The 22956-nt window shown below is 41.0% G+C and overlaps 1 protein-coding gene across 1 annotated transcript in view; it reads right to left on the bottom strand.

Annotated features, from left to right (window-relative positions):
* Window positions 1-1186: 1186 nt before the first annotated feature.
* LOC308367133 (solute carrier family 22 member 4-like) overlaps window positions 1187-22956 on the bottom strand; it is a gene marked incomplete at both ends in the record, with an annotated part of 46575 nt that continues 24805 nt past the window's right edge. The window contains 6 exons of the mRNA XM_080840951.1: window positions 1187-1304; window positions 16914-17049; window positions 17130-17312; window positions 19900-20114; window positions 20976-21076; window positions 21175-21334. Coding sequence (XP_080697077.1) covers window positions 1187-1304; window positions 16914-17049; window positions 17130-17312; window positions 19900-20114; window positions 20976-21076; window positions 21175-21334 — 913 coding nt within the window. The remainder of the gene's footprint in view (window positions 1305-16913; window positions 17050-17129; window positions 17313-19899; window positions 20115-20975; window positions 21077-21174; window positions 21335-22956) is intronic.

The following is a 22956-nucleotide window of genomic DNA, read 5'->3' as shown; positions in this document are numbered from 1 at the left end:
TTTAACTCTGTTAAGAGTTTCCAACACATTTATATCTGTACATTTTGGAAAGAACACAAGACTCTTATAAAGACAAAAGTAAAGCAGAAGAAACAAATAACCTGTGAATCCATTTCAAACAACCGTAATGACCCGGTCAATGACATAGCTGACAAAACGTTGCTGTAAATTCAGTTATTATTTGAAAGGACTAAAATGAACTGTTGTAGGGATAAGATTCAGTAGCCTCAGATAGAGTTATTTCCTCTGGGACCGAGACATTCTGAAAGTGACCCAGAGAAACGTCTCCTTAAGAGTGTCTTTCCTGGTGTCTCCAGCAGAGGCACTAGTTGGACCCCCTTGGAAAGCTTTTTCCTCATGGAACATTACAAAGTTCACTTTTATTTTGTATGTATGATGAAGTGTAGATGGTAATATTCTTGTGTGTACATCACACACTGATTCATTAAGCAGCTCAGTATGATGTAATTAAGCTTAAATGCTAGCATTCCTCATGTTTACTTTATAATGGTCAAGTGAAAACTGTGCATACACACAATAAAAAGAAAGTTTTTTTTTCAATCATTTTCACACTGGTCTCAATACCATGTACACTTTCTCATAACAGAACTGAAAGATGCTGAATTTATACAGACAACTTAAACTATACACTTGAAATGAGACAGATTATTCTGCTTTCTGTGGAAAATGTATCAGTTTTATGCTTTGTTTCTTTTGTTTGCAGTAATTAAAACGTGGTAATACAGTATTTGCATTGAAATGTGCATGTATGAAGAAAATATTTAAATGTAGTTGTCACTGAAGACATTTTCCCACTGTTATTGCTGTAGGCCTACTGTATATGTAAATCATGGGCTATCAATGAGAGGAATTGTGTCATGATAACTCCTTGCCTTGAAATATTTGTGGAATATGGGGTGGATAAGATTTACTGTTAATTTACAATTTTACACTTAACTGTGCAAAAATAGAGGATACAGCAACACGTAGTTCATTGAGAAGTGTGAAAATTATGGGAAAAACTCTTATCAATGGAAAGATTTATAAAAAGTTCAAACCATACATGTCAGTAAAATACAGGGGAAATTACAAAAATTCCCTCATCTTAACGTCAACTTAAATAAAAAGAAAAGAATACAAAGCCCTAAGATGCAAAATACTTCATGTATAAAGTTGAAAAATCCTGTCAAAATGTGCTGATAGTTGTTTGAAGTCTTCTCTGATGAAACTCCATTTCACTTCTCTGTTGCATTTCACTTCCATCTTGGTTGTTTGTATCCACTGACTTGTTTTTCTTGCAAAGCCTGTAAAATAGTGTGAAAGAAATATTCTATATAGGTATTATCATGATATGTTTTATTATTATAATTATAATTAAATGCATTTCTTATGCTTTGTCTGTGTTACTGTTGAGAGGCAAGACTGTCTGGCTTTAGAGAGGCCCATTGGGGATGTTTCACTCCGATGTCATGAATGTTTAGGTTAAACTGATTTATGGTACCTGGTACGGAGTGAAGCGAAGAAGACTGTCTGGAGCGAAGTGAATGAACAAAGGGTTTGGGAGTGTCTTCATGTTTAAACCTATGTGAATCTTAATTTGAATAAAGCAGCAGACATTTGAAGGAGAGGCCACTGTCTTGTTTGGAGAGATTCAGGCAAGTCATTCCTCTGGAGCCCAGAGTAAACGTCTGTATTTAACTATATTCTTGGTTGTGTGAGTCTTAATTCTGAGGTAAAGAATACAGTTCTAGGTTAAGGGTTTATTTCCCTGACATTTTGGTCCATCGAGCCGGATCTCAAGAAGGGTCAGAACCGCCGGGGGATCAGAACTTCAGAAGCCGAAGACGATGCGCATCGCCTGCTCAATAGGCTTGGGCAGAAAAAGACCCCACAAGTTGAATTCTTCGTGTGGCCGGTGGACTGACTTCTCCCCCCCCCCCCCCCCCCCCCCCCGTCGAAGCTGCCCTGACGAGATCCGAATCCAGATGAGACGCACAACAGAATATTAAGTAAGTAACCTGGGGTTGCTGAATATACAGACTATAGCTATAAAGACATCTCTTAATTACATAAGTCGAGGACTTATTGTTTGAGTGAAGGCCTATGTATGTATGTGGATGGATGGCTGTATTCTGAAGTAATCCAAAAAGCTCACCATAATGGTTAGAAAGGTCGTACTGGCGATAAGAAGAACATGGAAAGAAAAACATAATTGACAGCCATACAAAGTACGTAGAAGGTTGGATAGGAAAACGTTGTTTAGCGGAAAAAAACTCTGTGTCTCGGTTTAGTTACATGGCGTGGTGTCATCACTAACAAACAATTTAAATGGACCACAATCCCAGAATAGTCATACTTAGGTATTACTTAAATAACTGTATGACAACTGTTTGTAGAACCAACAAAGGTGAACTAGAAAATGCATTTCCTGAAGGAAATACCAGTGCATGAAATGCAAAAGTTAGGAAAGGAAGAAGAAAAGAAAGAAGAGTGAAAGAAGGAAAGAAGAGTGGAAGAAGGAAAGAAGAAAGGATAGAAGAGTGAAGAAAGGAGAGAAGAGAGGATTAAGGAAAGAAGAGTGAAAGAAGGAAAGAAGAAAAGAAAGAAGAGTGAAGAAAGGAAAGAAGAGTGAAAGAAGGAAATAATAGTTGAAGAAGGAAAGAAGAAAAGGAAAGAAGAGTGAAAGAAGAAAGGAGAGTGAAGAAAGGAAAGAGAAGTGAAAGAAGGAAAGAAGAGTGGAAGAAGGAAAGATGAGTGGAAGAAGGAAAGAAGAGTGAAAGAGAAAAAGAGAGTGAAAATATTGAAAAAAGGAGATAAAAATGGAGTGAAGAAGAGATATTGAGTGTGAGAGAAAGTAGACTGAGAGAGAAAGATGGAGAGATGGAGAGAAAAAAAATTGAGAATGGATGGTGTCTTAATGTTCCTAGTTACAGTTAAATTGAGAGGGATAGAGAGAGAAGCGGTTCCTTTGATTTGGCGCAGCTGTCAGTAAAGCACAGGTGCAAGCCAGTTTAAAGACCCTATTATGATGTCATAATGGCCCAATGTAAGTCAATGGGAGAAATGTATATTCATTTTTCTTTAATATCTTAAAAAGTATAAAGTTTAGAAAAGTGAAAAATACATAGCATAAGTGTCGTTTACAAGACCTACGCGACAAAGTTTGAATGAAGTTTCTACGTTAAGCGGTTCGGGCTGAATTAATCGCAGAAAAAGGTAACAAGAATAAGAAGAAGAAGAAGAAGCCTAGGAATAACAATACAGGGCATTTCATGCACTGTAATTATGTACGTCATATTCACTATAATATATTAATCTAATATATACAAGTTCGTTTTACGTTTGCAGCTCGTCATAATTATGATTAAATAAGAAAAGAGTGTGAGGCAAGCTGAACAGATAAAAGATTGGTAGAAGTAGAATCAGAGCAAAGAAAGAAACGTGCATGTTAAATAGAAAGCATGAGAAAAGACAAAGAATGTTTTAACAGCTCTGAAAGAGGGATGATGAGTATGTAGAGACTCGAAATAAAGGATAGTAAGAAAAATACTTAAGTAGTATGCAGAAGAAGGTTTTGAACGTTCATCAAAAACCAACTTCCGAGATCTATAGCCTATGCGTTAATTTCTTTACATGGCTGGGTTGTGTGGTATGTGCTACACTCACACGGACTTATCATTTGAATGATCTGTCTTAAAACTCAGCGAAAGTAACTTCTGTTTGTTATCTATTTGGTTAAATATAGCATTAATAGTGTGACCAAGCGTTGGCACTGTAGTAACCTGTGGCAGTTACTAAGGCCACTAGGTGGCACTATAGCATTTACTACTGTCAGATTATATGTACGTATGTTGGTACGATCTATTCAGTAGTATAATCCCCAGGCTGTATGCATGTATCACCGGTGAAGTTCCCAATACAAAAGAGCTAAAGATCCACTGCCGTGTGTGTGTCAGTTAATGTAGTCACGATACTACATATTGGCGACGAGGACTCCATGCAACAGACGAGTTCGGAGGAGTTGGTGAGAGATATCCAACATTTTTTTTCTTCTTGGAAGATAAGTGGGAGATAGCTAAACTGAGCTAGCAAATGGCGGCGACCATAGGAACACTCGTGGCATTTGACCACAACCTACAAACGTGGGAAGAGTATATAGAGATCTTACAGCATTTCTTCGCTGCAAACAGCATTGTGGATCCGGATAAACAAAGGTCTATTCTCATTAGCGTTGTTGGAGCTCAAACCTACAGTCTGATGAGGAATTTAGTGAGCCCTGACAAGCCAGGAGATCAGACGTTTGACGAGCTGGTGGCGTTGCTAAAGGATCACTTTAACCCACGGCCAAGCGAAATCGTGCAGCGTTTTAGGTTCAACACACGTGTGAGACAGAGCAATGAGACTATAGTGGAGTACGTAGCCCAACTTCGAAAGCTAGCTCAAGACTGCAATTACGGCACGACATTGTCACAAATGCTACGTGATAGACTCGTTTGTGGAATAAACGACGAGACAATGCAACGAAAACTGAAATTAACCTCACGTTTGAAAAGGCACTGAAAATTGCGATAGTGATGGAGGCTGCCTACAAAAATACAAGGGATTTGCAAGGCACAGCCTCACCCTGTAATAGCATAAGATAGAAAGGAAAAACAGCAACATCATTCAAACGAACTGAAAATAGAATGGCAGAGGAAGGGAAATCTTGCTACAGATGTAATGGCGGACATGACCCGGCGGAATGCCGTTTCAAGCAAGAAAAATGCCATGCTTGTGGGAAAATTGGTCACATTGGACGGGCTTGCAGAACTAAGAACAAGCAAAGGGGGGGTATACAAAGCAGAGCTCCCAGCTACAATAGTCGCTCTCATCATGTGACAACTGATATGGATGAATCTGAGGAAATGGAGAACACAGAGCAGACCTTTTCGATGTACAACATGCAGGGTGCTCATGCAAAGGCGAAACCGTTTACAGTAGAGCTACAAGTGCAGGGAGAAAACACAAAATTTGAACTGGACACGGGCTGTAGCATCACATTGATGAATGAGACAAAATTCAATGCACAGTGGGGGAATGACGAGAAGCATTTAGATGGGCCCACCAGCCTTAAATTAAAAACATACACAGGGGAAAGCATAAAAGTGCTCGGAGTTGCTGACGTGAATGTGAAATATCAAAATCAACAAAAGACATTGCCTCTGTACGTAGTGAGCGGCACTGGATCCAGTCTGTTAGGTCGGAGCTGGTTAGAGCAGCTTAAGCTAAACTGGGCTGAAATGTATCAGGTGTGTGCAGCAGGGGGAGAAAAGCTGACGTTGGAGCAGGTGCTGGCTCAGCACGAAGATGTGTTTAAAGATGAGCTAGGGACCTTGAAGGGAGTCAAAGCCACCATCCACGTTACACCAGGCGTTGCGCCCCGGTATTTCCGACCAAGACAGATCCCTTTCGCCATGCGACCTAAGGTGGAAGCAGAGATAAACCGCCTTGTAAAAGAGCAAATAATTACGCCAGTGAAACACTCTGACTGGGCTTGTCCAGTGGTGCCCATACTGAAACCTGATGGCTCAATTAGGCTGTGCGGTGACTACAAGCTCACTGTTAACCGTGTATCTTTGTTAGAGCAGTACCCAATCCCCAGAATAGAAGATCTGTTTGCTGCATTAACCGGAGGGCAACAGTTTTCAAAATTAGATATGAGTCATGCTTATGCGCAAATTCTGGTGGATGATGATTCAAAGAGGTACCTTACTGTTAACACGCACTTTTCACGTACAACTGCCTACCTTTTGGAGTGTCTTCTGCTCCAGCGGTGTTCCAAAGGACGATGGAGAACCTGCTGCAGGGAATACCGATGGTGGCAGTGTATCTGGATGATATCTTGGTGACCGGAGTGAGTGTCCAGGATCATCTGAAGAACTTGGAAGCCGTGCTGAGTCGATTGGAGGAGGCCGGGTTACGGCTGAAACGGGCCAAATGTGAGCTACTGCAGGACGAGGTCTGCTACCTGGGTCACAAGGTAAACACACAGGGGTTGCATCCCATGGCATCAAAGGTCAAGGCCATTAGCCTCCATCCCCGTTGAATGTTACAGAGCTTACCTTGGGCTCCTGAACTATTACAACCGGTTCTTGCCTAATCTGTCCACCCTGCTCGCGCCCATGTACCAGCTACTCAGAAAAGAGGAGAAATGGGTGTGGACCAGCAAGCAGGAAGAGGCGTTTTGTAAATCCAAAGAACTCCTGCAGTCAGCTAGTGTATCAGTTCACTATTCAGCAGACAGGGAACTAATCTTAGCATGTGACGCGTCCCCCTACTGGGGTTTATGTCAAGAACTCTGGCCCCAGCGGAAACGAGGTATTCTCAGTTAGATAAGGAAGGCTTGGCTGTCATTTTTGGAATACAGAGATTCCACAAGTACTTGTATGGGCGCAAGTTCACAATCACCACTGACCATAAGCCTCTGATCACACTGTTCCACGAGATGAAACCAGTACCCTACATGGTCTCACCCAGAATTCAGAGATGGGCCGTCCTGCTCAGAGCATACGAGGATCAGATAATCTACAAGCCTGGCAAATTTCACTGCAACGCGGATGCACTCAGCAGACTCCCTGTGCCAACGGTGCATAAAGAGGAAGAGAGGCCGGAGCGGGTGCTGCTAATGGAGCATACGGATGATACTCAACGTGTCACAGGTAAAAAAGTGGACAGCAAGAGATGTCACACTGTCTCAAGTCCACAACTATGTCCTGAGTGGATGGCCAGACGTAAAAGACCCCCAGCTCATGCCATACTACAGCAGACGTCTGGAACTGAGTGCCCAGGATGGTTGTATACTCTGGGGGGCAAGAACAGTGATTCCGACACAGGGGCGTCTCGCCCTCTTGAAGTCACTCCACCAATCACATCCAGGCATGTCACGCATGAAAGCACTGGCCAGGTCATACATGTGGTGGCCACGGATGGACCAGGACATAGAGAGAGAGGTGAGCATGTGTGAAGAATGCCAGCAGAACCGAAAAGCCCCAGCAAATGCACCACTGCACCTGTGGGAATGGCCGGAGAGGCCATGGTCCCGCATCCACATTGATTATGCAGGGCCGTTCTTAGGAAGAATGTTTTTTATAGTCATCGACGCTCACTCAAAGTAGATTGAGGTTTACCCCACAAGTGGCTCTACCACTCAGACAACGATTGAAAAACTGCGTCACTGTTTCGCAGCACAAGGACTTCCACAGATAGTAGTCTCTGATAACGGTAGCTGTTTCACAAGTTCAGAATTCAAGCAGTTCATGATGCAAAACGGGATCCAGCACATAACATCTGCTCCATCTCATCCATCCTCCAATGGGTTGGCAGAACGCGCAGTGCAGACCTTCAAGGAGGGGGTGAAGAAACTAAAGGGAGGAAGTATTGAGACACGTGTTTCCAGATTCTTATTCAGCTATCGCATCACACCTCAAGCAACAACAGGGCTGTCGCTAGCAGAAATGCTGATGAGCAGAAGGCTAAGATCAGCTTTTGACCTGCTGAAGCCAGATATCAAGTCCAAGATTGAAAAAAAACAGTGGAAACAGAAAGAAAACTATGATAAGACAGTTCGGTTCAGAAGGTTCAGTGCTGGAGATGCTGTATATGCAAAGAACTATGGCCTAGGACCAAAATGGGTGCCTGCTACAGTGGAGTCACCTACAGGTCCTGTTTCATACACTGTGTTTTTGGGAAACGGCCAGAGGATGAGGAGACATGTTGATCAGGTGAGAGCTCGTCATCCAAAGTCCTCACTGTCACCAGAAAAAGACATGGAACCACCCGAGGCCAGCAGCCAGGACGAGGAGCCTGAAACATCTACCAATCAGCCAGTTGCAGAGCTGGCATTTCCTGATGACCAGACGAATCAACAGAGTTCAGTTCCTGAAAGACTGGACTCACCTGTAACCGCACCAGTAGTGCTGCGCCGCTCTACTAGAGAGCGGGTGCCTCGACACTTGAAAGATTATGTTAGATACTAATGAGATCAAGTTCAAGACAAGGCAAGAATGCGCCTTATGATCTCATGGAAGACAGGCCGTCTACCCTGTACTTCCTTAGTTTAGTATACATTTAGGTTATTAAAAAAAAAAAAAAAAAAGGGAAAACCGTTATACTGTATTTGAATTCATGAGATTTTGTATTGTTCTCAAGCAAGAGGGTAAAGTTATGTGATTTCGGGTTCGTTAAATACTATGTAAGAATTGTAGTTTGAAAAGAAGAAGAAGAAGAAGAAGGAGAAGAAGAAAAAAAGTTTGTTTGATGTTCCATTAGAAGAAGAAGGAGAAGAAGAAAAAAAAGTTTGTTTGATGTTCCATTACAGTATAAGTTGCTATCTTAACGGTGGGGGAGTGTAGTAACCTGTGGCAGTTACTAAGGCCACTAGATGGCACTATAGCATTTACTACTGCCAGCTTATATGTACGTATGTTGGTACGATCTATTCAGTAGTATAATCCCCAGGCTGTATGCATGTATCACCGGTGAAGTTCCCAATACAAAAGAGCTAAAGATCCACTGCCGTGTGTGTGTCAGTTAATGTAGTCATGATACTACAGGCACTTAGAGCTTAATATCACAAGAATGATACAGGTGTTGAAGAGAAAACAGTCTTGTTAGTTTACTTCATACTGACAAGATGTGAATCGGTCGCAACGTGAGCTGGAATACCTATTTCCAAGTACGGAAACCCCGAAGGGATAAAATACATTAACTTTTCACCAAACTAGTCTGTTACACTATGAAGTGAGGAAATGAGGCTCGTAATATTGATTTTCCGAATGAAATAAAAAGCCTTGATATCCTCGGAAAATTCTTAAAACAAAGGAAATTACCAGAAGGTTCACCACGTTAAAATGATATTCTTAAATGGGTAACTTTTGTTTATTCGTATCGACAGCGCATGGTCAAAAAGCATTATCTGACCTCACACGCCTTAGTTAATTGAAATAAGTCTACATGATTTATTTAAAAAGATAAGATCAGTGTATGTTGTTACAATTACTTCGTCCTGTGTGTATGTTTTTAAGATAGTCTACATGGAAATAAGATACTTTTTCTGAGAAAACATACGTAACAAGGACATTAACTGAGCCCATACTGTTTGTTAGAGTGACTGGTTGTCTGATTACACCATTGAATAGTGCAGCATAAGGCTGTGTTGTTGTTGTTTTGTCTTAAGTGAGATGGAAATAATTCGATGTAGGCTACTATAGCTGAGTAGGCCTATGCGTGAATGGGAGGATGTGCGTCATTTGGAAATTACGTTTTGCGGTCTGTTGCATATGTTACATGCTTTATCAGCTATTATGATAAATGATAAATGGTTTGGGGTTTTAATGTGCTTGGTTATTTCTTTTATTCAGCCAATGCAATGTTCCTGACAGTCATCGGTTGTCTAGTTGTTTTGTCTGGTCCATGATCGATTGCTTTTGTCTAGAGATGTTTTGTTTTAGATGAAATCGCGTTTTTCATTACAGTGCATGAAATGCCCTGTATTATTTTCCCTAGTCTTTTTATTCTTCTGCTTATTATTCTTTGTACCGACTTCTGCGATTAATTCAGCTTGAACCGCTTTACGTAGAACCTTCATTCAAACTTTGCTGCGTAGGTCTTGTAAAGGACACTTATGCTATGCACTTTTCTAAACTTTATACTTTTTAAGATATTAAAGAAAAAATAATCTAAATTGCACCTGTGCTTCACTGACACCTGCGCCAAATCCAAGGGAACCTCTTCTCTCTGTCCCTCTCGATTTAACTGTAACTAGGAACCTTAAGACACCTTCCATACTCCACTTTTTTTCTCTCCATCTCTCCATCTTTCTCTCTATCCCTCTCAGTCTTCTTTCTCTCGCACTCAATCTCTCTTCTTCACTCCATTTTTATCTCCTTTTTTTAATAATTTCACTCTCTCTTTATCTCTTTATCCAGAGCCACTCTTGTTCACTCTTATTTCCTTCTTCCACTCTTCTTTCCTTGCTTCTTACCTTCTTCCACTCTTCTTGCCTTTCTTTTTTCCTTCTTCCACTCTTCTTTCCTTCTTCCACTTTTCTTTCCTTTCATCACTCTTCTTTCCTTCTTTCACTCTTCTTTCCTTTCTTCTTTCCTTCTTTCACTCTTCTTTCTTTTCTTCGTTCCTTCTCCCACTCTTCTTTACTCTTGCACTCTTTTTTCCTTTCTTCTTTCATTATTTCACTCTTCTTTCTTCTCTTCTTTCCTTCTTCCACTCTTCTTTCCTTTCTTCACTCTTCTTTCTTTTCTTCTTTCCTTCTTTCACTATTCTTTCCATTCTTCTTTCCTTCTTCCACTCTCCTTTCCTTCTTCCACTCTCCTTTCTTATTTCCTTCTTTCACTCTTCTTTCTTTTCTTCTTCCTTTCTTAACTTTTGCATTTCATGCACTGGTATTCCCTTCAGGAAATGGATTTTCTAGTTCTCTCTGTGATTTTTTTGGAGTGATTGGAAAGTAAAGAGCATTACACTTTATGAAGAAAACTATGACTGACTCTGTGGTTATTTTCAACTAACTCAGAGGTATAACACTTAGCTCAGAGATTCTAGCTTGTCAATGGACTTGATTGATGACCGTCTAGCTTGCCTGCTCAATCAGCAGAGATAGTTGCATTGACCAAGGCGTGTCTGTTATACAAAGGTCAGGAAATGACTACGGACAGCCAATATGCTTTTGCTGCTGTGGGATATTTTTTATGTTCAGATGAACATGGATTCATTCATCTGTATGAAAGTCTCACTTAGGGAAGGCAAACTAGTTGGGAAGCATTAACTTAGCCATATAAATGATTCACTGATGTTAGAGGCAGCAATAAAGTTACGACATAGGCACATTCCAAGAAAATCCCTGTTAGGAGGGGGTCTCACAGGAACCCGGGGGGAGCCAAACACGACACACACACACACACACACTACATCCAGTCTCTGGTCTTATGATTGAAAGAAGAGGTGTAGTGAGATCCTATTCTCCACAACACTGCTTCACACATTTTCTGTTAAATATAAAAAGTTGCTACAAGATCTACTTGAAGCAATATAATTGCCTAACAAGCGAGATCTTTATATAAATGGGCAGTGATTTTGATTCATGGGCGGGGCCATGGATCAACAGGGGGAATATGTAGATAAAGGTATACATAAACAATATACATATGGATTAATAAACTATAAAAAAAAATGTTTTAGTCTTTTAGTCAGCAATTTGAAATTATAATGTCTGAAAATGGATTACATTTTGTGAATGATGTGCTGGACAGAGTGGGACAACAATTAAAAATTGACTTGAAAAGGCATTGTGCATACCACCCCCAGAGTGCTGGGTTTGTGGAATGATCGAATGGTAAGGTTAAATCTAAACTTCGAAAGACTATGGCAGAAACAGGTAGACAATGGCCTGATTGTTAGACTTAGTATCTTTAAGCATGCACATTACCCCTGCTCAGGGTCAACTCTTATAACCTTTTGAAATGCTGTATGGCAGGCCATACAGAATACCAGATCTTACTCCAGCTGTAAAAGCCAACCCAGATGACATTCCCACACTAGCAGATTATATGAAAAGAACTTTACTGACTAGGGAATGTACAAAAACCACATACTGTTCGAGTTTTTTCTGTGTCCCCACAGGTACAAGGACAGGTGAAGGTGGGAGACTGGGTGTTCATCAAAGTCATCAAACGAAAGACTTGGTCCGACGACAGATGGGAGGGACCATACCAAGTGCTACTGGCCACCCCCACTGCCGTTAAAATTGCAGAACGCTCCACCTGGATTCATCTGTCACACTGTAAACTTCGTTCATTTTTTTAGGATGCACCACTTACGTTGAGTAGCGTTTAGTGGCTCCCTGAGGGGATTGAGAAATGTAGCTCTTTTCCGTCTGAACGTCACTCAGCTTGGGAGGTAGTGCCCCAGTTGTAGATTCTGCTCAACATAGAAGTTTGGTGTGTCTGTGTTCATTATTTTATTGTTTATTGTGTTAATTGTTTGTTGTTTTTCTGTAAACATCGTATAGCTCCCTTATAACAATGTTTAAGCTGATACTATTAATGATTACTTCAGGAGTAATGTTGGGTTTGTGCTCCTCTACAAATTTGATTGAGAGAATCCATAAGAGATGGATTTCATATGGGGAACATGAGGCCATGGGGAACGTTACTCATCTGTATTCTACTAATTCATGGTATAGATATGCATCTTTGCAAACGAGCAGACATAATAAGACTAATTGCTATGTATGTACTTTAATGCCAACTTCTTCCTCACACCCTAGACTTGAAGCTAGACCACTCTCATATCAAGCCACAATCTGTGTTGGAGAGAAGTGTGGCCCAGACAGCTGGGGCTACAATACTCCATCTTATGACACAAATGGTACCCAGGTGTAACACCGTGTAACACCACCCACCCCCTAGTAGAGCTAAATACTACATCTTTGCTGTCACCTTACGTGATAGTCCATTCTGTATTGCCATTATGTTTTGCAAATAATGGAACAACTCTCTGAGACGGCGACAGTGTAACAAAACTGTAATTCCTACTAAGGCTACCGAGTCCACAAGCACCACTTCCTCATCCAACGTCAGTAAATGGGTATATATTGTGCCATGTCCATGCATGGGGAAACTTTTCCTTGTGTTGGGGTTGGAATGAAAAGCACTGCCCCTCTGACAAGGGTACCCCTACGCTTGGATAGGTAATGTGGGTGTGTGGTAATATATTGTACAGTCATCATCATCAGTTTGCGCCCTTGCTCAGGTCATGGACCATATTTATGTTGTTAGTGTTTTCTCTCAGCCAGAGTTATCTCGTAAGAAGAGATTTTCTGTTAAGGATCACGACATCGTGTGGGGCACTGACGTGCCTGATGACCAAAAGATTTGGACCAAGAGTATCTAAGTCAGTTTGTCTCTGATTCTGTCTTAATAATGGAAAGTCTTAACTATAGGTTAGGACTATTTGTTAATGCCACCTTAGTCGGCGTGGAAGGCCTAAATGAAGAGGTCTTTCAGATTCGGCTGATGGTGCTGAAAATTAGATTATTGCTAGATTTACTTAGTGCCGCTAGTTGAGGGTTTGTGTTATGTTGAATGATACCTGGATACTGGATGCCATGCATAGCGTCTCTGTTTCTGAAGCCTTACAGATCCTGCTCATAACCATCTATAGATCCCCAAAGCTATCTGCCAGTAGCTTCCTTGATGAATTCACTGAACTCTTATCATCCATCTGCACTGACTATGACTGCCTCATTTTAACTGGAGACTTCAATTTTCACATTGACATCCCAACAAACCACCACACCAGAGACTTCACTGCCATACTGGATACCTTCTCCCTTACCCAGCACATTGACCAACCAACACACACCCATGGTCATACCCTAGACCTAGTTATAACAAAAGGTCTTACAATCACCACAACTGTGCTAGACCTGGGGCTCTCTGACCACTTCTGTGTCTTTTTCGACGTGTCTCTCCCACTCCCTGCCCCCCAAATACCAATGTCAACAAAGAGGCGCATTATAAATGCAAACACCGTTACTCTTTTCGAGAAGGCCATCACAACCATCTGTCCAGAAATGCCAAAGGAGCCACCTGTCTCAGCGGAAACAGCACTGGACATCTTCACTACCAAGATGACCAATATCATGGATAGCATCGCCCTGTTGAAGACAAAAAAAGTCACTAAGAAAAATAGTTCTCCCTGGCTCTCCCTCCCCTCTGTCAAAATACTCAAACAAGACTGTAGAAAGAGTGAGAGGAAATGGCGTAAGCACAGACGACCCTCTGACTACACTACCTATAAGGAAAAGCTCTGTGCTTACAACAATGAGATCCGCAATTCCAGACAGTCCTACTTCTCAAACCTCATCAATAACAACATCAATAACACTCGGGTGCTTTTTTCTACAATGGAGAAATTAACCATTTCCCCCACCCAACTTCCATCACACTTTCTCTCCACTAACGCCTGTAATAAATTTGCCTCCTTTTTCAAGAAAACAATTGAGGACATTAGAGCTAGTATTCCCCCACCCACAACCTCCCACTTTGACCTACTGCCGCCATCTGGTGGTAACACTACCATTTTCTCTGAATTCTCCCAAGTGACCCTGGAAGCTTTATCAGAGACAGTAAGCAGGCTAAACTCCACCACCTGCAGCCTTGACACCCTTCCGACTAACTTCCTGAAGTCTGTTTTCCCTTTCATCTCCTCAGAGCTGCGGGCCATTACAAACTTGTCTCTGCAATCGGGAGTAGTCCCTAGCTCTCTAAAAACGGCACTTGTCAGGCCAATTCTCAAGAAAAGAAGTCTGGATCCCACTCTTCTTAATAACTACAGGCCTATCTCAAACCTACCTTTTATAGGCAAAGTACTTGAGAAAATAGTTTTTACTCAACTGACTGATTTTTTAACCTCCCATCACTGCTTTGACGCCTTCCAATCAGGCTTTCGGGCACATCACAGCACTGAGACAGCACTGATCAAGGTTTTGAACGACATACGTCTTAACTTGGATACAGGCAAGGCAACTGTGTTGGTTCTATTGGACCTTAGTGCAGCATTTGACATGGTAGACCATTCCATCTTACTCCACAGACTTGAGCACTGGGTCTGTCTTTCCGGTACAGTCCTTGGCTGGCTAAAGTCATATTTAGAAGGAAGACAATTCTATGTCTCCATAGGCAACTGGTCATCACCTCCCACCCCCTCCACTGTGGTGTCCCACAAGGATCCATTTTAGGCCCTCTTTTATTCAATCTGTACATGCTCCCACTGGGACAGGTCATTCGTCAGCGTCGGATCTCCTACCATAGTTACGCTGACGATACACAGCTTTATTTTTCCCTCTCCCCCAACGACCTCAGCCCACTGGACACACTGACTTGCTGTGTGGAAGATGTTACTGGATGAGCACTAACTTTCTGCAGCTGAACAACGAGAAAACGGAAATAATAGTTTTTGGAAAAAAGGATCTCAGAGACCGCATCTCATCCAAACTGACCTGCAGTGGCTACCTAGTCAAAACAACGGTAAAAAACCTGGGTGTGCAGTTGGACAGTGAACTCTCTTTTAACTCCCACATCAAAGCAATCACAAAATCCTCCTACTACCACCTAAAACACATCTCGAAATATAAGAATTTTATGTCGCAAGATGACCTCGAAAAACTTATCCATGCCTTTGTTTCCAGTAGGTTGGACTATTGTAATGGTCTCCTTACAGGCCTGCCCAAGAAAACTATCAGACAGCTCCAGCTGATCCAAAATGCGGCAGCCAGAATCCTGATGAGGGCTAAAAGGACAGACCACATTACACCACTGCTTAAACACCTCCACTGGCTACCAGTTCAGTTCAGAATTGATTTTAAGATTTTATTATTGGTTTTTAAGTCTCTAAATGGAACTGGCCCTGTCTACCTGAAAGACCTATTGCAGCACTACACCCCTACCAGGTCTCTCAGATCCCAAGAAAGGGTCCTCCTGATCCCACCCATTACCAGAACAAAACAGGGAGAAGCTGCTTTTAGCTCATATGCTGTTAAAGTTTGGAACTGCTTACCTGAGTACACAAAAACTGCTCCAACAACAAGCTGTTTTAAAAGCAGGCTAAAGACACACCTCTTCTCCCTCGCCTATGCCTAGGTATTTCCATCCCAACATTCCTTTAGAGCTCTCCCCTCACTCATCTATGCAAACACTTTTTCTGCTTTTAGGGATTTTATGTTTTCATGGTTTGTATGGTCTTATTATTAAACATTTTTGTTTTGCCTCAGCTTTTATTGAAATATACATCTAAAACTCTAACTTTGTACTATTTTTTAACGTACACTTTTAGAGTATAAATGCGCTTTCCTATTTTATTCATTTTTCATTTTTTGCATGTGAAGCACTTTGAATTGCCCTGGTACGAAAATGTGCTGTATAAAAAATTGTGCCTTGCCTTGCCTTGCCTTACAGCAAATGAAGGCTGTTCGTGATGCTATAACACATGATAAGGTGGTGGATGTCCCGTGGTGGAATCCTTTTGCTTGGTTTACTTATGGTGCATGGTGGCAAATTGTGTTGAAAGGTCTGTTACCTATTGTTGCAATCTTTATACTTTTTTGTATTTTTATGATGTGTATTTCTACATGTATTAAAGTTCTCGTTTCTAGCCTAGTACGTAATTCTATGCAGAATGTCATGTTGCTACAGGAATTTGATGCCCTGTTATCTCATCAAGAAAATGATTCTTTAGTGTAATGATGCCTTGGAAGACAACAAGGAGTTGTATAAGGTTGATGTCTGTAATAGTATATTTTCATGATAAACAAGAGGGAAATATGAAAGAAATATTCTATATAGGTATTATCATGATATGTTTTATTATTATAATTATAATTAAATGCATTTCTTATGCTTTGTCTGTGTTACTGTTGAGAGGCAAGACTGTCTGGCTTTAGAGAGGCCATTTGGGGATGTTTCACTCCGATGTCATGAATGTTTAGGTTAAACTGATTTATGGTACCTGGTACGGAGTGAAGCGAAGAAGACTGTCTGGAGCTAAGTGAATGAACAAAGGATTTGGGAGTGTCTTCATGTTTAAACCTATGTGAATCTTATTTTGAATAAAGCAGCAGACATTTGAAGGAGAGGCCAGGATCTTGTTTGAAGAGATTCAGGCAAGTCATTCCTCTGGGGCCCAGAGTAAACGTCTGTATTGAACTATATTCTTGGTTGTGTGAGTCTTAATTCTGAGGTAAAGAATACAGTCCTAGGTTAAGGGTTTATTTTCCTGACAAATAGTAAAAACTAACTTTGTTATAAAAAAATGTCGTTGAGAAATGAAAGGACGCAGGACATAAAATCATCATTATTACCCACCACTGGAGAGGTTTCACTTGGCTGATGAGTTCTGGAAGTTCTTCGCCTTTTGTTTCTGGTAAGAGCAGGCTTAAGACACCAGAGAGTATGGAGATGCCACCCATTAGAATGTAGGGCAGCACACTGTTATATGTCCCTGGGAAAAAAAGAAATACAATATTTAAGAGGAAAATATACGTAAAAGACTGAAATGACACATTTGACACAAATACCCACCAATGTAGGCAATGTATGGGGAAAGTGTGCTGCCAATTCTGGCGGCCATGGAGGTGACCCCCAATCCCATGTTCCTAACCACAGTAGGGAAGAGCTCCGTGGAGTAGAAATAGACAAAAGAAAAGGCCCCAGTCACAACCAGTTTTCCTGTCATCGCCAGGGTGACGGTCAAGGCATTGAGTTCTGTGGTAGAGAAAGAAAATTGAGTCCAGGACGATAAGGTACAATCAAGGTTATGTACCTACAATACAGGGAACCTGCCATGTGACACACAGGCCTGCACTGGCATCCAGACCTGCCAGCAAAGCTGCACGTTTCACCAGTAACATATCCCTTCAGGGCTGAACTACACATACGCGTCTTTTTTCAGGCAGAAACGCTTCAGTAACGCCTTGGCAAAGTGCGGCAGCCAAAACAGAAGCGGTGCGCTTCCTTGCCTTGCGCTGGAAAGAATAGTTCAACTTTTAAGCGCACCTAAAAAACGCGACAAAGACGCAACGCGTGGTGGAGAAGGGGCGCCCACGCAAAGCGCGCAGTACCATAGGAATCAATGCATTTGCTTGCGTCCCGTTTTAAAAAAACGCGTATGTGTATTTGAACCCTAAGGCAGCGGTAAGGGGTTTTTCTTTGCCTAGGCAAAAGCCAACAGACTTGCCTTGAGAACACAAACAACAGCAACTTTTGCATTGATAAAAAGCTAGCTAGCTTGTTAACTGATGAATTTTGGTGATATATTTGTCACAGCTGTTTTTACTTTTTGGGTAGGGTTTCAGAGCAAGTAAAAAACTAAAACATAGTCAATGGCCTAGGTCAGGGGTTTCAACTGGTTTTGTCCCAGGGCCACCCCCCCTCCCCCCGCACACATATTCTGCCTATCACACTTACATATGTGAAATGATCACTAACCGCCACGCCCCCTCCCCCCGACACACATATTCCGCCTGTAGCACTTGTCAGTGCAATTTCTTAGCTGAATATGGGTCTACATAAGCTATTCAGACTATTAAGATTGACATATTTTTCTTATTTGACATATTTTTCACGATACTCAAGAGTTATCTGGAAATTAGTTGAAATATCGAGGCGAATTTATAAAAATAAAAAAGTCAATGGTGAACTGATCAACATAGGCTCATGTCGCGGACCCTCTGCAAGCCGTTGAGGACCACCGTGACCCCCGGTTGAAAACCCCTGGCCTAGGTGTCTAGGGGGAATGACAGGTGTGCTTATTTATTTATCTATCTATCTATCTATCACATGACCATATACCATCAAAATTAATGTGAGGATAAAATAAAGACTAGTTATCTGCATAAAAATATCTCAAACTGTGGCAAAAACCTGCTTTCTGTTGCTTTAAGGTGTAAGGGTGTGAGGCATTATACATCACTAGTGCAGTGCCCGTAGGAATTATGCATTCTGTAGTGTTAGCAGACGTCGGTGTAGCTGTTGGGTAGTGTAATAGCAAGACATATTTGCACTCCACATAGGTACAGGTTACACTGAAGTACACCAACAAATAAAGTTTGAGATTATGTATGGATGCATAAAACATAGGTCCCTAACTTTCAAAGAATACGTCCCTATGCAACTTTCAAAATGAATCAGTTCGATGCACGTCAATAGGCTAGCTAATTTATATAGGCAATTTTACGCCCAAATCGCTGGTCTACGTCACAATGGATTGGCTCCCGTTGAAATGCATTGGGTTTAGAAATCGCGGTCGCTCATAACGGTGACATGGATTTGCACCGTACAGCAAACGGTAAAATACAAATATCTCGCGAACTTTGAATTCAGAAATCTTTAAAATCAAGGAGGCACAGGTTCATGACATGCGTAAGCTACATGCGAAATCTCATAACTAACGTAACTACCGTCAGGGAGATACGCCTGTCACAGACAGACAGACACACAGTGTCACAGTTACATTTCAACCATGCTTATGAAATGAGTTTGCCAAGTTGTAAGTCGAATAAGTGCAAAAATGTACTGTAAAAATACGCTATACTAATAAATAATATGAATATTTTGATGAATTATTATTCCCTGTCTGTTAGAAGACTGTACAACTCTAGACATTACTTTGAAACTTAATATAAAGAAGCTTAAAAATAAACGAATAGATGTATCTGTTCACCAAGATGACTGTACAACTCTAGACATTACTTTGAAACTTAATATAAAGAAGCTTAAAAATAAACGAATAGATGTATCTGTTCACCAAGAAGAATTTGAATGCGGACCTCCTTATCGTATCCAACGCTATTCTGAACTTTGAGTGAAGGCAGGATAGTTTAATACCGCTACGCGTATATGTTTGATTGTGACGTAATTTCGGTGCACAATCGGTCAGTGGGACTTGCTACGGGAAATGATAACCCATAGTGCCTACGGGAAACAGTAAAATAAAAATATCTCGCGAACTATGAATTCAAAAATCTTCAAAATCAAGGATGCACAGGTTCATGACATGCGTAAGCTACATGCAAAATCTCATAACTGATGTAACTACCGTCAGGGAGATACGCCCTAGACTGACACACTGACACACAGAGATATCTGGATTTATAGATAGTAGTATTGTAACCAATGGCACACTAAGATATTAGCATCAATCCAACCTGCATGGTCCACTCACAGAGATTTACACCTTAAGAGGCTAACTGTTAAATGTTAGCGCTACCAAGCTTTACACAACAGAGCACAATAAAGTTCTGGCCTGCGTTTCATAAAGTACAAGATTCTAGTCTAACAACATTGTACCAACCTTGAGGGACTAACTTGATTAGCAGCAGCAAAACCCCACCAAGAAGAAGAGTGAATGGCAGCGTGAAGCGACGAGGAGCGTAGCGTGTAGTGAACCACACAAATATGTTGGCAACAAACTCAGTACTGGCAGCGATGAGGCAGTTGATATAAGGATCTCCCTCCAGATTTGAGGTGTTAAAGGACAGTCCATAGTATGCTATGTTTATGGATATCCTGTAGAAAATGGATAAGTTATGATGACATTTGTAATGACTGATTAACATCCACTGTTCACCATTTTCTCTGTGTATATTTTACGAAGCACCAACCTCAAGAAATCTCTTAATTCTTCACATTGTATGTACTGTATCAGTATGTAGGGGTGAGACAAGACCCTTATATCAGTGAAGGTAGCAGGCCCCTTATTGTATTCCATCAACAATATTAGTTGCTTGCTTCAAACCTGCTGTTGCCATGCCATACAAAAGTGGGTACAGCAACAGTTCTCTCAGGTAATGCAAAGAATATACCCCAACAGGCTTATATCCCTTAATCTAGTAGGGCCCTCAGGCCTACAGAACCTTTGAATGTCAGGGACTTGGGAGAGGAATTTCTTATCGGGTCAAGTAGCCCAGTCACTCTTTTCCTTAACAGAACCTTCTCTGTGCGTCTACTGCTCAGATGTCAACACATATAAACAGGGGACCCATTTGCCCTGCTTTTGCAAATTACTCCTCAAGGAAAGTGATTGTCATAAACTTCGCTGTTTTTCAAATGGCATCACTTCCTCGTCACTACCCTAACCATTCCACAAACATTCTGATAGGTTCAAAGAACAACCCACAGGACAACTCAATCCTCAATTGAGGGTGTCAAGACTATACTCGGACTGAACATTAGCAGACCTCTGACCTCCTGATCACACTCTTGATCAACTTCCCTATCTACGAGGTCAACTAATTCCATTGGTAATTAACTCAGTGAAGCTGTGAAACAGTCACGCCTCAGTTTTCATCACTGATCTGATGGAACCTCCAATGCATTGTCAGCTAGCCACATTTATTAAATCTCAACTGGTTAAAAATGTTCATTCACCAAATGATGATGTTCAGAACTGTGATGTTCCTTATATTATTGGTTTTCAGGAGATCCAGCCAAGTATACTTATTCTGACCACCTGATTCATGCTCAATCGTCTGTAAAAATAGCAATAAAAAAACAGAGATATTATATTGGCCACAACTGGCTCACAGCAATCCAAACCAATGGGATATCATTGAACTGATAATGTTACTGGATTTTTAGGAATCACCTTTGCCTCTGCGCTGTGCTCCAGCTGAAAGATGTCGTCTGGAGGAGTGATGCCATTCTTAATGGCTGCAGCTCGAATGATGGCCTCAGCCTCCTGAAACCGGCCCTGCGTGATGAGCCAGCGAGGAGACTCTGGTATATACCTGAGAAGAGCCAAAACATGCTTGGGTATCAGGGATTGAAGTTATCGAGGAGACTCTGGTCTATACCTGAGGGAGAGCCACAACATGCTTGGGTATCATGGATTGAAGTTATCGGGGAGACTTTGGTATATACCTGAGGAGAGCCACAACATGCTTGGGTATCAGGGAATGAAGTTATCGAGGAGACTCTGGTATGTACCTGAGGAGAGCCACAACATGCTTGGGTACCAGGGATTGAAGTTATCGAGGAGACTCTAGTATATGGGCCATTCTACTGAATTTGTGTAATATGCAGTCCCTCAACAATAAAAACTGTTTACAAAACAATTAGGTATTTAGGCATAGATATTTACTAAGAAAATGTTATGGTCTATATAAACCCAATGCATTAAATGAGATAGTGATAAGCTAAATACAAAACCATCATTTATAGGGTACTTTCTATTGGGAAGTAGCTGTCCCCAACCCTGACATCTAAATTTCAATGCCTTTAAATAACACTTTTCAATTTTTTTAGATTTTTTTCAATTATTTAATTTCAAAGATCTTTATGAATGGGTTGAAACAGAACTTGGAATATTTAGATTTATTGTGGGTTTAATTTTTAAATCAATTAACTATACTCAAAAAAATCATGTCCCTAGTTTTCATGTCACTACCGAAACACAAGAGTTTTAGTCCATTGGCTGAGCCTGTGTTTTAGTCACGACCCTGCATTTTTGACCATGCAGTGATACTGTATCCCTGTCCCTCATGGCTGAATGGTAAGTCGCTAAATCCCATAGTTTTTATATAAATGTGTTCCAAAGTCTGAAAAACGACGTGTAACCTTAAGAATTGTCACTACCGAAACGCATGTTTTCTTCAATTAAGCAAAAATTATTCTTTATTTATGCTTAAAGTTAGCTAGAATTGTCACTACCGAAACAGTCACTACCGAAACATATGGTAGTGACCTGATGATTTTGGGAGTGACAAAATGAAATGGTAAGTAGTTCAATCCCATAATTTTTAAATAAATGTGTTGTGTGGACTAAAGGGCGGCCCAGAGCACCTTTTGGAATATTTTTGAGAGAGAAATGAACATCCATCCAACAGTGCAGTCACTACCGAAACAAATAAATTGAACTTGAAAATTTGGTAAAAATTAAATTTTTAAGGATTTCATTGTGAAAACCTTCAAGAAATATTTGTAAAAATACTCGTCAGAGAAGGGAAGGAAACACAATCGGAACAGGTCAATAATAATACCTTTTTACTATAGTAAATGTGATGAATTTTTGGAAGAGGAAAAACATTCCAACACATTCTGGAAATACAATATAAAAATTGCCTGTTCTATTACTAGATATGTGTACTTTAGATATGGTACAATATACATACGGACAAAGGGAATAAAACATAAAAAAAATCTAAATATACTTTGCACCAATTCGGTAGAATGGCCCATATACCTGAGGGAGAGTCACAACATGCTTGGGTATCAGGGATTGAAGTTATCGAGGAGTCTCTGGTATATACCCGAGGAGAGCAATGAAAGAGCTGAGAGGTCCTCACAACTTACTGAGGCTTTTTAAAAAGAAATAAATGGCTCTCAATGTCACGATTTGGACCAAACGATT

Source organism: Sprattus sprattus (assembly GCF_963457725.1).
Source record: "Sprattus sprattus genome assembly, chromosome: 6".
Lineage (NCBI taxonomy): Eukaryota > Metazoa > Chordata > Actinopteri > Clupeiformes > Clupeidae > Sprattus > Sprattus sprattus.
Note: the sequence above shows the minus strand (reverse complement) of the source record. Positions and strands in the feature narration are given on the sequence as shown.